Below are 16,966 nucleotides of genomic sequence, written 5' to 3'. Positions count from 1 at the left end.
CCTTCCAGCTATGACCAGCTAAAACCAGGCTGGTTGACCAGCTAAAACCAGCCAACCAGCCTAGGCTGGTTTTAGCTGTTTTTTTTTCACCAGGGGAGGGACTTGGCAAGCAGGAAAGGGCCTTAGCTGGTCATGTGCTGGTCAAGGACCAGCATAAACCAGCAAAAGGACTAGCATAAATCAGCAAAGGACCAACATAAACCAGCTAAGGACCAGCAGAGGACCAGCTTAAACCAGCATCAAAACCTACCTAACCAGCATGTTTTTTCAACAGGGAAACTGAAGTTAATAGGTGGTAAAGATACAGGCGAGCAGTATTAATTAAGAGATTAACCTAATATTTCACCTACCTGACCGGAAATGATAGGAACAAACTTGAATGGTGTCAAGATTCTTGCCCTGGAAATCCTGGTTCGGTTTGGCCAACCACAAACGCCTTTTTCCTCAGACATTTTTTGTACTTTTCTCCTTGATTTGTTATAACTTTTGGCTGTCTGTAGTACTGAAAATGTTTTTCCTGGTCCGACCGATTAGTACAGCCTAAAACATGACAATAATTGACCGTTTTCAGCAGCAATAGCAAAATTTGCTTTGGGTTCAGTGGCATTGTTTACGCTCAGCCCTGTCACAAAAACACTCTATTTAGGCTGTTGTTAGCTTGTGCGTTTGTTATGTTGCTGAAATAAACTAGTAATATAATAAATGCTGTTGAATAATTCACTATAAAATATCCATTATTGATAACAATAGTAATAATATTAATCATATATTATATAACACACCTGTGCTGCGTGGTGAATGCATGGTCAGGCCTTGCTTAATGTAACCAGTAAGATGTCACTCCAGAAATTCTAGCTATATTTAGGGTCACTGAAAGGTCATGTCACCTCAGATGCATGACCTTATTAGACTCATAAGATCTGCTCTATGGCCAACATAAGGTGACACTCCGATGAGGAGTCTGTCGGATGTTGCTGGTAATTAAACTTTCAATAGCTACTTTCAGTTATGGCACATCATTTTAACATTTATTTTACAGACTAATGCATGAAATGCATGTCATGTACTATTAGTTGGGGGAAAAATACCAATAAGAGACTTCAAGTGTCAAGATATGATATTTTCTTGGATGTTTTAATGTATTTTTAGTATGCTTCTTAAGTATCCCTACAGATTAGCTTTTAAAGGTTTACAAATTTGTGTGCAGTATTAAGTGTTCAACAACTAATTTTTAAATCATGCAATGTTTATTATATGCTATGCATGTGTATGTGTGCAAAGTTCAAGTAATTCAAGTAATTTACAGTAAATACTGTAGACATTATGTATATTTTGGAAGTTGTTGTGATTTGTGTTACACTGCAATATCTATCTATCTATCTATCTATCTATCTATCTATCTATCTATCTATCTATCTATCTATCTATCTATCTATCTATCTATCTATCTATCTATCTATCTATCGATCTATCTATCGATCTATCTATCATCATTGTATCCCTGTGCTGTTGTGTCAGGCTAGGTCAGATTTTTCTGCAAACTTTAGTTAAGAAACTGTGAAACGTGCAAATCCCCAATATCCTATATCAATTTCAGCAGATTGTTCACATGTTGTTCGTTGTTATCATATGGCAGCCTGCACTCTTGGAGATCCAGAGGTAACCTCTCCTGTGTTTAAAGGGCATCCCAAAAAAGCACCACCAACATGTTCCATGGCAAACAGACAAGAGTGCTTCTCTTGAATGACATGGAGAGACAGGAGTGCACTCTATTTCGCCTGGAGCAAGGTAGGTCTTATTGTTACAGTTCATTTTTTATAATCAGTTGTGCATTGCAAATGCAATGTCATTATCATCATTCATTTCATGATGTTTATTTTATTCTTTTATATATTTATTTGATCATGCTGGTGTTAATGCATAATTTATTCTACCCATCTTATTTCTCTTACTTTATTACTCTCTGCAACTCAACACTTTGGACCCCTGGATGAGCTTTGGATAGATTTACGTGATACTCGTGGTGCATGAGCACCGAATATCACATTTAAAAAATGTCCGCTATATATAGCAAAGGAAAGTGCTGGTGTTCTATGGCATTTTATGTGGTGCTTATAGGTTTTGCAGTGGTTATAATGTAAATATATACAGTTTGTTGTTATATATGGAATAGGATACCAGCATACTGCCACCTAAAACACGTTTAAGCCATGGGGTCCCTCTGGAATTTGTAAAAATAGCTTAAATATGTTAGATTTCTGGGTAAAATAAGTCGAAGAGATTTTTGTATAATGTTATACAGCATACACGGCTGTTTAAAAGTTTGGGATCAGTAAGATTTTTAATGTTTTTTAATGGAGTCTGTTATGCTTAAAAAGGCTGATCAAAAATACAGAAAAAACAGTAATGTTGTGAAATATTATCGCAATTTCTAATATCTAATATTCAAATTTAATACAGTTTAACATATGATCCTTCAGAAATCATTCTGATATGCTGATTTATTATTAATGTTGAAACTGTGTGCATATTTTTTTGGACCTGTGATACTTTTTTTCTTTGATTCTTTCATTTATTCAAAAGAAAAATATTTTCTAACAATATAAGTCTTTACTAACACACTTTTGATCCCCAAACTTTTGAACAGTAGTGTATATTGTAAGACAAATTTTTAATTTTTAATTTTTTATTTTTCAAAGTATCACAGGTTACAAAAAATAAAAAGCATCACAACTGTTTTCAACATTATAAATCATGATTTCTTCATGTGACAATGAAGACTGGAGTAATGCTTCTAAAAATTCAGATTGCTTCACAGGAATAAAATATATTTTTAATTATATTAAATAGAAAACTGTTATTTTAAATTGTAATAATATTTCAATTTTTTTCTGTATTTTTGATCAAATAAATGCAGCCTTATAAAGAAGAGAATAAGAAACTTCTTAAAATCATTAAACATCTTACTGATTCCAAACGTTTGAACGGCAATGTGAATGTTCCACAATTCTACCTTTCAGCACTTGTTTGTCTATAAATATGCTTTTAATTTCATACATTTGATCATTTTTTAAAAATTGTATCCAAAACAAAATATGCATTAACAACATCATGGTTTTTATAACCAATGTCTTTAATAGAGAAATAACTAAAATATTCAATTTATAGATAACTGCAAATATTTATGAGTAAAATAAAAGCTTTCATATTTTGAATTTTTTTGTTCTAAAAATAAATTACACAATACCTGAAAAATACATATTTAAGTCCTTTTATTTAAAAAAATATTGCTAAGGACTACTGCATAGGTTACTGAACACAATATCTTGATTTATAAATGTACTATTCAATTAAAGTTTTAGAATTGCAGGTTTATTGGATGTGCAACGCCCTCTACTGTTTCCTCATGTGACTGACATTTCATATCACGTAGGCTATGAGCTTCAGTTCCGGCTGGGGCCGACCCTGCAGGGTAAAAGTGTGCATGTCCACATCAACTACCCAGCACCAGGCAAGAAGTTTGTCAGCTCCAGCTTCCGTCAGCTGGAGTGGGTGAACCCCAGTGGCAGAGAGGATGACTCAGACAAGTATTGTAAACTGGACCTGGAGATAGCAGGCTCTTATCAGTATTACTTTGGGTGTGGGTGAGTGAATTATATTATAGTTTTTGCTTGGAATTTGGGCAACTTCTAATTGCCTTCAGATAAAAAAAAAGGTGTTTCCCTATTGTGTATGCAGGAATGAAGAACGAACTAGCGGTGGCTACGTTGTTGTGGATCCTGTGTTGCGGATTGGCCATGAGAGGAAGATCCTGCCTCTCGATTGCATTACAGTTCAGACTTATCTCGCAAAGTGTTTGGGCCCTCTGGATGAATGGCTAGACAGACTCAGAGTGGCCAAGGAAACTGGTATGAATCTGTTGGAACCCATGTACAGTTGAGGTCAAAAGTTTACATCCCCCATTCAGAATCTGCAACATGTTCATTTTTTTGACCAAAATAAGAGGGATTATACAAAACGCATGTTAGTATTTATTTAGTACTGACCTGAATAAGATATTTCACATAGAAGATGTATACATATAGTCCCTAACAGAAAATAGTAGTTGAATTTATAAAAAATAGCCCTGTTTAATCTTAATACTGTTGAATTACCTGAATGATCTACGGCTGTGTTTTTGTTTGTTTGTTTGTTTGTTTGTTTAGTGATAGTTGTTAGTGAGTCCCTTGTTTGTCCTGAACATTTAAACTGCCTGATGTTTTTCAGAAAAATACTTCAGGTCCCACAAATTCTTTGGTTTTCCAGCATTTTTGTAGCCTGACAAGCCAGACCCACATAAATGTAGGGTCTGGGCACTCTCCATAGACAGCGCTCAACCGGAGGGGCGGGATAAACGGTTGTCTTTCAAACTCACTCTCCACGCAATAGGATAGCGCTACAACCAATCGGAGCAACGAAGAAGGTGAAGTAGTCAACTCCAAATACATCCTTCTTTTGTAAGAACGACCTCAGTGCAGTTTCTTGTTCTTTTCTCAGAGAAAAGCTTAACTCCAAGTCTTTCAGAGTGGCGGCCAAAGCCGATTCGAAAGAAAGTTGTTCGCTAGCAGCAGCCATCACTTTATCTCTCACGCGTAATTCACGGAACCAGAGAACGTCTGACGGAACTAATGGTCGCAGGTCAGTCGTCATCATGTTAAACCCGCCCACCGACTCGTGATTGGCCCGGTCGATTTTGGATTTTTGGAAATCTCAAGTGAACGGAGAGTTACTAGACTGCCCTTAGAAGCAAATGTAATTTGCTGCCGCTAGGGGCGCGTCTAGATTCTAGGCTAGCATTTTTGTGTATTTGAACTCTTTTTAACAATGACTGTATGATTTTTAGATTCATATTTTCACACTGAGGACAACTGAGGGACTCATATGCAACTATTGCCAAATTTTTTACTAATTTTTCAGTACTAATTTTTCAATTAGTACTGCCCTTCAGAAGCTAAGATGCATGTTTCCCAGAAGACAAAATACATTCACATTTTCACCCCCGGCTCTTTATGTATTGTGTTTCCTTCTACCCTGGTGAAAAAACCAGCATAAACCATACAGTAATTGTTGGAAAGGGATCAAATACACAAAAATGCTGCAAAAACAAAGAATTTTTGGGACCTGAAGGATTTTTCTGAAGAACAGCGGGCTGTTCAGGTCAAACAAAGGGCTCATGAACAACTATCACTAAACGAAAAACAAAACAAAACATATTTTAAGTGAAATATCTTATTCAAATCAGTACTAAATAAAAAATAACATGCATTTTCTAAGTTCCCTCTTATTTTGGTAAAATAAAAAAACACATTTTGCAGATTTTGCAAAGAACCAATCAGCTTTTGTAAAGTAGTTTAACGCTGTGAATATCATTAGTTTGCATTAATGACCCATCAGCCTGGACCATCCAGAGTTTCATGATATAACTTGGCATTTATCTAAAGATTTTTTTTTTTTTTCAGGTTACAATATGATCCACTTCACACCTCTGCAGAAACTAGGTGCATCACGGTCATGCTACTCCATAGCTGATCAACTGGAGATGAACCCTGATTTATCCCTACCTGGCAAGAAATACACCTGGATGGATGTGGGCACTCTGACGGAGAAACTTAAGAAAGACTGGAACATGCTTTGCATCACAGATGTGGTGTACAACTACACAGGTACGTCTAACACTAGAAGAACCTTCCAGCTCTGCGTCGTGTGTCCAGTGTCTGAAAGTCTCTGGCTTCGGCTGTTCATCTTACTGAAATGGCTTCTGAAGAATGACACAGCAGACCAAGAATGAAGTGGTTAGGCTATTTATATATAAATTGCATATGTCAGAGAGAGTAGATGAAAGCTGGTTACATCTGTGGCACAATAGTTGAGATTTTTGACCTTTCATTCGCTCTGCAGGAAGATTAACGTTGGCCGGATTGTTCTTTGTGACATTCTAATGTTTCATGTTACCCTCTGCTGCATGAATGTCATGGAAGCAAGTCTGACCTCATGAAGGCTGTATAGGTTAATAGGGTGTCAAACTGAACACTGTTTCCAGCCAACCAGCTTTGGTTTGGTTGGTGTGTAAAAGTGACAGAAGTAGTTAAACAGGGTGCCAAAGGTTTTGCACTTTCTAGCACTTGTTTTATTTTTGCTTTTAGTGTGTTAACGGCAGGTGGTAAGGTATGATTTCAGCATGCTTTAACTATAAAACACTAGCATTTACAGACGACAATCACCTCAATTAACCCTCCGGGATTCGCAGTCAGAAATTAAATTGCAGCAGTTGTAAAACAATTAAACACGTAAATCTTGCTCTGAAATGTTATTGCAACAGTTTTGCCAGAAAACTAAATTACAGTTCATATTTCCCAGAATGCCAAATTCACACAACATGATGACAACATTGCCAGCTTTTTTATATCAAATTTACAAATCTTCTATATTTCTGTGCTTAGTGATAGAAATAATGGCAACATCCCACAAAACAAGTATGCATAAATATAAGACATTTTTATTGTTTCTTTTACAGTTTAAATATTTGGTGTTTTCATTCTGTTTTTATTGTTATTCTGTAGTGCTGTCAAATTGAATAATTGTGCTTATTTGCAGCCAAAATAAAAGTTTGTGTTCATATGATACTATATTAAATTATATGAATGTGTATTAATTATAGATTAATCGATTTGACAGCACTAGAGAATAACAATAAAAACAAAAAGCTGGCTTTTTTTATATCAATGGCTGTAAGAAGTAAAAAAAGATATATTTTATATAATATAAATACTTAATCTTGGACTTTTTAAGCTTCTAATGTCTTTGGTAAGTTGCCACAGGAAGCGTTTGCTGCCCATTTATACACAGCTGTGTTTTTGGATGCGATTAATTGAATAATCACAATTAATCGCATCCAAAATAAAAGTTTGTGTATATATAATATGTAATTATATAATATATTATATAAACACAAACTTTTATTTTGAAAGAGATTAATCATGATTAATCGATTTGACAGGACTCGAGGATAACAATAAAAACAAAAAGCTGACTTTTAAATCAGTGGCTCCAAGAACTAAAAAAAGGAAATATTTCATTAATATCAATACTTAATCTTGGACTCAGAAGCACTTTTTAAGCTTCTAATGTCTTTGGTAAGTTGCCACAGGAAGCGTTTGCTGCTTTTTCATACACAGCTGTGATTTTGGATGCGATCAATCGATTAACTGCGATTAATCACATCCAAAATCAAAGTTTGTGTTTATATCATATATTATATTTATGTAATGTATTATATAAACACAAACTTTTATTTTAGATGTGATTAACTGATTTGACAGCACTAGAGAATAACATTAAAACAAAAAGTTGGCTATTTTTAATCAGTGGCTGCAAAAAGTAAAAAAAAAAAAAAAAAAAATTAACATTTGATTAATATCAATACTTAATCTTGGACTCTAATCAGAAGCTTCTGATGTCTTTGGTAATTTGCCATAGGAAGTGTTTGCTGCTCTTTCATACACAGTTGTGATTTTGGATGCGATTAATTGATTAATCGCAATTAATCACATCAAAAATAAAAGTTTGTGTTTATATCATGTGTTATAGTTATGTATATAAACTCAAACTTTTATATTGGATGTGATTAATTGTGGTCAATCGATTTGACAGCACTAGACAATAGCAATAAAACAAAAAGTTGGCTTTTTAAATCAGTGGCTCTAAGAAGTAAAAACTAAATATTTCATTAATATCAACACCTAATCTTGGACTCAGAAGCACTTTTTAAGCTTTTGATGTCTTTGGTAAGTTGCCACAGGCAGTGTTTGCTACTCTTTCATACACAGCTGTGATTCTGGATGCGATCAATCGATTAACGGCGATTAATCACATCCAAAATCAAAGTTTGTGTCTATATCATATATTATAGTTATGTAAGCACAAACTTTTATTTTAGGTGTGATTAATCAATTTGCTGCTCTTTTAAACACATCTGTCATCTTTGTGTAGCAAAACAGCCATTGTACTGTTAATGTGGAATCAGAGCAGCTCTTTAAACACCAGACTGAAGTTTATCACACTTAATGAGACATTTTGAAATTGATTTTACTTATGGCTTATTATGTGCAAATATACCAGGCGTTATCAGGAACTTGCATACAACTAATTTCCAGTCAATTAAGTATGTTTACATGTCAACATTTAATTTCCTTAAAATGTGCACACTGTTGATTTAGTGTATGTAATATAATCCCATACTAAGAGCTACACCACATTGTACTTCCATATGTTTTTTGTTTTTTTTGAAGCACTCATTTTGGCTGAAATAAATGATGATGAAATAATGTCTATACTGCAGTCTATATAGACTTTGATTCTGTGATTGTTCCCTTGGTTAGCTGCCAACAGTAAGTGGATCAGACTCCATCCAGAGTGTGGCTATAACCTGGTGAACTCTCCTCATCTGAAGCCAGCCTGGCTGCTGGACAGAGCCCTGTGGCATTTCAGCTGTGCTGTAGCAGATGGAAAATACAGCGAAAGCGGCCTTCCACCTCTCATTGAGAATGACAAACGCATTACTGTGAGTCCTAATGGTGTTGCAGGATTTAAGTACTCCAAAAGTACTTTAAAGTTTGTGGTGACCAATAATTTGTCTTGATGTTTCAGATCCTTAAAGGGCTTCTGTGGACTGAAGTTTTCTCCAAACTGAAACTATGGGAGTTTCTACAGGTGAACGTTGAGAAAGCCGTGGAGCAGTTTAGGAAGGTTCTTCAGGCTGGTGAGTATTTGCTAGCGTGTTCTTGGATGCTCTTTCACTTGTGTTTTTTAGGGTCTGAGTTAAGTTGGGTGGGTGTTTGCCATCTGTAGGTAACAGGCCTGCTGGGCCTGAGCTGGAGGGAAAGCCAAAATTGAAAGTCATCCAGGATTCACAATACAGACGCCTCAGCAATACCGTAGACATGCAACTGGCATTGGAAATGTTTGGCAGGCACACGTGAGTTCACTTCCTGTTCAAGTTGTGTTTAATGATTAATGTTTTTTGGATGGCATATTTCTCATATCTCAGATGAAAAGGTCAGGGTTGATAAGTATAATCGCAATAAAGATATTCAATATTTAAATGATAATGTCATACAATCAAACAATGTCAACATGGCTCTACATCAAAGTATATGCCTTTTGTGTGTTTTTTTAATTTACAAAAGTGTAAAATGTTTTGTAAAAGTACAGGTGCTGGTCATATAATTAGAATATCTTCAAAAAGTTGATTTAAGAAGTGAAACTTGTATAATGTATACATTCATTCCACACAGTGATATATTTCAAGCGTTTATTTCTTTTAATTTTGATTATTATAAATGACAACTAATGAAAACCCCAATTCAGTATCCCAGTACCTGCAAATGCCTTTAAATGGTCTCTCAGTCTGGTTCTATAGGCTACACAATCATGGGGAAGACTGCTGATTTAACAGTTGTCCAAAAGACTACCATTGACACCTTGCACAAGGAGGGCAAGAAACAAAGGTTCACACAGCTCTGTTTCCAAGCACATTAATAGAGAGGCGAAGGGAAGGAAAAGATGTGGTAGAAAAAAGTGTACAAGCAATAGGGATAACCGCACCCTGGAGAGAATTGTGAAACAAAACCCATTCAAAAATGTGGGGGAGATTCACAAAGAGTGGACTGCAGCTGGAGTCAGTGCTTCAAGAACCACTATGCACAGACGTATATATGCATGACATGGGTTTCAGCTGTCGCAGTCCTTGTGTCAAGCCACTCTTGAACAACAAACTTACAGTCTTGCCTGGTCTAAAGACAAAAAGGACTGGGCTGCTGCTGAGTGGTCCAAAGTTATGTTCTCTGATGAAAGTAAATTTTGCATTTCCTTTGGAAATCAGGGTCCCAGAGTCTGGAGGAAGAGAGGAGAGGCACAGAATCCACGTTGCTTGAGGTCTAGTGTAAAGTTTCCAGAGTCAGTGATGGTTTGGGGTGCCATGTCATCTGCTGGTGTTGGTCCACTGTGTTTTCTGAGGTCCAAGGTCAACGCAGCTGAATACCAGGATTTTTTAGAGCACTTCATTCTTCCTGCAGCTGACCAACTTTATGGAGATTTCATTTTCCAACAGGACTTGGCACTTGCACACAGTGCCAAAGCTAGCAGTAACTGGTTTAAAGACCATGGTATCCCTGTTCTTAATTGGCCAGCAGACTCGCCTGACCTTAACCTCATAGAAAATCTACACCTGAGCAGTGCCACAGACTGATCGACTCCATGCCACGCCACATTGCTGCAGTAATTCAGACAAAAGAAGCTCCAACTAAGTATTGAGTGCTGTACATGCTCATACTTTTCATGTACATACTTTTCAGTTGGCCAAGATTTCTAAAAATCCTTTCTTTGTATTGGTCTTAAGTAATATTCTAATTTTCTGTGATACTGAATTGGGGTTTTCATTAGTTGTCAGTTATAATCATCAAAATTAAAAGAAATAAACACTTGAAATATATCAGTCTGTGTGGAATGAATGTATACATTATACAAATTTCACTTCTTGAATAGAATTAGTGAAATAAATAAACTTTTTTCAAGATATTCTAATTATATGACCAGCACCTGTATATCATGTTCGAATTACGATTATTTGATAAAAAATGCTGTAAAAACAGTATAATTTGTAATAATAATTAACATTTAAAAGAACAGTTTTTTATTATAATACATTTTAAAAAGTTATTTATTCCTGCAATGGCATAGCTAAAGTTTCATCAGCCATTTCACTGTCAAATAATCCTTCATAAATGTTTTGTTTAAGAAACATTTGACCTAAATTTGGATTATATTATATTATGTTATACTAGATTATATATTTTTTTGTCCATAAGTAGTTTTCATCCATGTTACATTAAATCTAGATTTTATGTCTAATTTTCTTCTTATGGTGCCAGTGTGCACTTTGTAAAAAAAATAACTTTACATTCCATGTGCTTATTAAACAGTAATGGTCCCAGATCCATCCAGGAGTGCTGTGATTGGTTTAAGAAGAGTCTAGAGGAATTAAATGTGGAATGCTATAAAGAAATGCATGATCATCATGAGAAGGTTGGTTTATTTGCGTATGATTCACAGATGATTTGTCTGTTTAGCTTTGATGCCAGTCTAATTACTTTATATCATTTCTTCCTTGAAGGCTATAAACTGCATAGTGGGAACGGTTTGTTATGAAAGGCTTGCCGCCCAGGGCCCTCAACTTGGGCCTGTCACCCGGACAAACCCTTTAGTGACTAGGTAAATATTACGTAGTTGTGTCTGTCGTGCAACAATGGCAGCATAAAGTCTGGTCTTTTTTACAACATATTCTGGCTAAGAACTGCCCACTTAGAGATCATCTAACTGATATAAAATGGCCAGCCACAGCTTTTTTTGTACGCGATGTAAAAAAGTAAATCTAAAATCAGCTGAAAGGCCATCCAAGATGTAGATGAGTGTATTTCTTTATCAGAACAGATTTGATAATAATAAAATATTAAATAATTATTAAATAATAAATAACATTTACATCACTTTATATCACTTGCTCACCAATGGATCCTCTATACAGAATGGGTGCCGTCGGAATGAGAGTCCAAACTGATGATAAAAACTTCAAACCATTGCTGAATTTCAAGTCCTCTGTTCATAACATTGTTTTTTTTTCAGGAAAAAAAATAAAGAGAGTAACATGCACATATTAAGCACTGTTTACAAGTGAAAACTTTGTTCTAAGCAAATATGTCGATGGATTATGATGGCAGAGGACAAAGGAAAGAAGTGTTATTATGGATTATGGACTCATATTTTGATTAGAAGTGGCAGTTTAAAATTAAAATGCCATTATGTTGGATTTCATTAATACACAGTTTTACACTTAACAAGATGTTACTTAATGGCCTGGAGTTGTGTGGATTACTTTTGGATTATTGTTATGTTTTTATCATCTATTTGGACTCTCATTCTGATGGCACCCATTCACTCTAGAGGATCCATTGGTGAGCAAGTGATGTAAGGCCACATCTCTAAATTTCTCCAAAACTTCCATCGGCCACAGACATTTACATGACCTGCCCAACTCAATCTGAGCAGCTGAGTCCTTAGCCATCTTCAATAAATAACTAAAAACACATCACTTCCATCTTTATTTGACCCTCTAACTGTAGCACTCTTTATTCTAATTCTATTTCTAAAATCTTGACCCGTAAAGACGTGCACTCTATTCATTTTCTAACTGCTTGTAAAAAAAGGAACACTACCTTCTCTATTCTTTGTGCATTTTTATTTATGTTTTCTTTTTATTTATTATATAATTAACAAAAAATCTCTCTAACACTAGCTTGCTCTATTCTTTTTCTATTCTATCTGGTTTCTATTTTATATAATTAATAACAAAAAAACTTGCTTCATGTACTGCGTTAGGCTAACTGAGATTTGTCATAGCACTTGTATATCATTGCTCATTTGTTGATTTTGATTGCTTTCATTTTCCTCATTTGTAAATCTCAAGTGTCTGCTAAATTCTTAAGTGTACTTAAATCTTTAATGACCTGAGTACATTTTAAGCTAATTTTCATTTTTGAGTAAACTATTCCTTTAAGTATCTCAAACAATACTTTTTTTAATTCCACAAAAAAAATCTGAAATGACTAATGTTTTCTCAGAAGTGGTCATTGCAGCCACCTGGTGTTTAGTAAAATTAGCATTTTATTGTACAATACGCTGGTGAGAATGGCAGACTTACAGTTCAACCTTGTTTTAATGATTCAGATATTTTACCTTCCCATTTGAGGACATGACCACGGAGCAGGAAAACCAGCTGTTGCAGAATCCAAATGACGCTTGTCATCTGCTCGCCCATAATGGATGGGTCATGGGAGATGACCCGCTCAGAAACTTCGCAGAGCCAGGTGAGTCACATGTGTCTATTTGGTTTCTGCTGAATGGTAGTGAAAATACCAGCATGCTAGTCCACACTGGTTAATGCTGGTTTTTGGTCTAGAAAAAGCAAAAAATTTCACCTTTCCGGTGACTAAGAATGTCTAACTGGTTAAAGGATTAGTTCGCTTCCAGAATAAAAATTTCTTCATAATCTACTCAAAGATGTTCATGTCTGTCTGATTCAGTCAAAAAGAAACATGGTTTTTGAAGAAAACATTCCAGGATTTTTCTCCATATAGTGGACTTCAGCGGGGATCAGTGGTTTCAATGCAGCTTCAAAGAGCTGTACATGATCCCAGCTATTTCTAGCAAAACAATCTGCCACTTTCAAATAAAAAGTAAATGTAAAAAAATGTAACCACAAATGCTTATTTTACACTAGTAGGGTCATGCATGGTTAATTCTTTATAGGTGTACTTTGGTTCAAAAAGGTAGGGTGGGGCGAAAAATACTATAATTTTCTCCTCCAACTTCAAAATTGGCCAACATTATTGTTTAACCATTTTTTTGTAAAGGGTGTTTGACTCTCTTTGCATGTTCACTTAGTAAAATGTGACTCAGAGCTCGAAATATGCTCCCAAAAATTATTCTGCGCAACCTCAAAAAATATTTGGGAGCATTTGTGCGAGTGCCAGAAATTGTTGTGGTGCGACTTGTTTTAATTTCTTTACAAAACTTTTTCTAGCCTAATTACTGCAGATAGACTGCCAATAGAGTGCTGTGAGCTGATACAGTGACAGCTGTTCTTTCCAACATTACATAACTAATTAAACTTCATCTTTACATTCTTAACTTTAATGCAGATTTTAGATATAGAAGCTGACCTGGATTTGCACAAACTGCATTGCTATTAGGGGTGTGAAATATGATGATTTTTAACCTGGGACAATTAAAATGTCTCCACAATCTGCTTTTGAAGAAATATTGTATTAGAGAATGCACACTCAGCACTGCCGAGAGTTTTTCGTGATTGTTAAAATGTAACCGAAAGTAAAATTAAAAAAGCAATTTTATTACCCCACATTAGAGAGCAACTCCCTAATGCGAGCAAATTAGGCTACATAACATATCTAGGCTGTTATTAGTATGTAAGCAGTAACGTGTTGTGTAGTTGTCTATAGCTGTGTATCATGCAAAATCGGTCTCTATTTGCACTTTGAATATCAAATATATGTTTGAATATAATATAAGAGAATAGCCAACTTTGATTATGGCTGTATTTATTGTTTGCAATTAATGCGACTAAGAAAGAACTTTGTAGTTTATTTATGTTATTTATAATGTAGATTGTTTAAAAATGCAATGGTTGTCTCAAATTTAAATGACTCTACCTGTAATAGAGAAAATAAACATCTTGTTCATGTACTCATATTTTCATTCATTCTTGTCCTAATCCTTTGAGGCGCCTAGTAGTTCATGTATGTGTCTTGTAGGGTCTAATGTTTACCTCAGAAGAGAGCTTGTTTGCTGGGGTGACAGTGTGAAACTGCGGTATGGCGACAAACCAGAGGACTGTCCGTACTTATGGGCTCACATGAAGAAGTACACGGAGATCACAGCCAAACATTTCTCTGGTGTGTGTCTGGATAACTGCCACTCCACACCCCTTCATGTGGCTGAGGTACATACTCAGATTTCTAATTTATTTTTGATCTGCGTATCTCATTATATATTTATATAAATGACATCTTATGCAACATTCAGGAAGTCAGAATGTCAATGTCATTGTAAATGATTGTAAAAAGTGACCATTTTGGATGTGAATTCTTGTATGTTGTGTCTATAGGCCATGTTAGCTGCAGCCAGAGTGGTCAGGCCCAATCTTTATGTGATAGCCGAACTCTTTACAGGAAGTGAACAGCTTGACAATTTGTTTGTTAATCGGCTGGGAATAACCAGTCTTGTCAGAGGTACTGCAGACTGCAAGAGACACATGTATGCCCTTGATGCTAAATTTGCTCTTTGTGTTTTTTCTTCCTCTCCTGTTTACACAAAACATTCATCCCATTTTTGACAACAATAACTCTCCATTACCTACTTTGACCTGATCCATTTTTATGTGCACACAAATAATACTTCATTAATAACACACATCATTACTAATAAACCTGCATCATATTTTAATGCAATAATGACTGATTATATAACATGAGCATGTTCCTATTCTTTGTCATGCACTTCTCACCTTCATCTGTCTGTCTTGCTTAATTTGCTTCCATTCTATCTAACTGTCAATCTATTTATTTTTCTGTCTAACCCTGCTGTTGGGTGGGCTGTAGTATATGTTGGCTGTTGCTCGTCAACACAGGCCTGATCTGTATGTGGTTGCTGAGCTCTTCACTGGCAGCGAGGAGCTGGACAATATCTTTATGACTAGGCTTGGCATTACCTCCCTTATCCGAGGTAAGACGCAAAGAGATTGGGAAATGCAGTTGCAGTGACACACAGAAATGAGGAACATGATATGTGAAATGCAAATACAACAGAGGTGGCATGCTGTTGATAATGACACTAAATTATTTTGATTAGTTCCTCAAAATGAGCTAAAACACCCCAGCTGCTGTTGATAAAATTAGCATTGTATTAAATTTGAACTATTGGCACTTTTAACCAAAAACACCTGTTTTTACTGCAACATCAAGCCTCTCATGTAAAGACTGACATTTTTGTGATACAATCTGTTCTGTCATTATCAGAGGCCATGAGTGCTGGGAACAGTCATGAAGAAGGTCGACTGGTATATCGTTTCGGAGGCGAGCCTGTAGGTTCATTCGTACAGCCAAGTCTCAGGCCTTTAGTGCCGTCAATTGCTCATGCCATGTTTTTGGATGTTACACATGACAACGAATGTCCTATTCAGGTCAGTAACAGTAATTGATGGCAAAGAGCATATACAGTATCTCACAAAAGTGAGTACTCCCCTCACATTTCACCAAACATTTGAGTATAAATTTTCAAGGGACAATACTATAGAAAAGAAACTTGGATATATTTTAGAGAATTTAGTTTGCAGCTTGTATAGCAGTATAGATTTACTGTCCTCTGAAAATAACTCAACATACAGCCATTATTGTCAAAATAGCTGGCAACAAAAGTGAGTACACCCTAAGTGATAACAGCAGTATGTTGTTTAACCATGCAAAGCCACATCATGTTTATGTTTTTGTCAGCTTGACAGGACCATACAAAGTTGTGTATCTTGTATTAGAGCAGTTAACATTAGGTGTTTTATGTACAATTCTCTCTTACTGACCACTGGATGTTCGACATGGCATCTCATGGCAAAGAACTCTCTGAGGATTTGAGAATTAGAATTTTTGCTCTCCACAAAGATGGCCAAGGCTATTAGAGGTTCAGTAACATCCTGAAACCGAGTTACACTACAGTGGTCAGTGTCAAACAGAGGTTTTCAAAGATGGATTTGATTCGGAACAGGCCTTGCAAGGCTCGATCAACGAAGTTGAGCACTCCTTCTGTGCATCAGGTGCAGAACCTGGCTTCAAAGAACAGATGAATGAGTGCAGCCCACATTGCTTTAAAGGGTTGCTGAAGTAGAAGGTCAGCTTGTCAGTGCTCAGACCATACGCCGCACACCACAACAAATCGGTTTGTATAAGCGTCCTCCCAGAAGGAAGCCTCACCTGAAGCTGGCTCACAAGAAAGCCTGCAAACAGTTTGCTGAAGATAACCTGTCCATAAGTGTGAACTACTGGAACCATCTTGTGGTCTGATGAGACTATAAGATAAACTTGTTTGGCTCAGATGGTGTCCTGCATGTGTGAGGAGTACCAAGAAAATTGTGTCTTGCCTACAGTCAAGCATGGCGGTGGTAGCATCATGGTCTGGGGCTGCATTAGTGCTGCTGGAACTGGGGAGCTGCAGTTAATTGAGGGAAACATGGATTCCATTATGGACTGTGCATTATGAAGCAGAACATGATGCCTTTCATTTCAGAAACTTGGCAGAACGGCAGATT

The 16,966-nt window shown here is 36.0% G+C and overlaps 1 protein-coding gene across 1 annotated transcript in view; it reads left to right on the top strand.

Annotated features, from left to right (window-relative positions):
- The first annotated feature begins 952 nt into the window (after positions 1–952).
- Positions 953–16,966, top strand: part of LOC141300938 (glycogen debranching enzyme-like) — a 36,565-nt gene continuing 20,551 nt past the window's right edge. Inside the window, 15 exon segments of the mRNA XM_073831221.1 lie at positions 953–977; positions 1,637–1,693; positions 1,696–1,788; positions 3,434–3,644; positions 3,739–3,908; positions 5,499–5,702; positions 8,418–8,599; positions 8,686–8,797; positions 8,887–9,013; positions 11,019–11,121; positions 11,210–11,307; positions 12,820–12,959; positions 14,424–14,611; positions 15,270–15,393; positions 15,687–15,850. Of these exon segments, the coding sequence (XP_073687322.1) occupies positions 953–977; positions 1,637–1,693; positions 1,696–1,788; positions 3,434–3,644; positions 3,739–3,908; positions 5,499–5,702; positions 8,418–8,599; positions 8,686–8,797; positions 8,887–9,013; positions 11,019–11,121; positions 11,210–11,307; positions 12,820–12,959; positions 14,424–14,611; positions 15,270–15,393; positions 15,687–15,850 (1,998 nt within the window).

This window comes from Garra rufa, chromosome 24 (genome assembly GCF_049309525.1).
Source record: "Garra rufa chromosome 24, GarRuf1.0, whole genome shotgun sequence".
NCBI lineage: Eukaryota > Metazoa > Chordata > Actinopteri > Cypriniformes > Cyprinidae > Garra > Garra rufa.
This window is presented reverse-complemented; position numbering and strand designations above follow the sequence as displayed.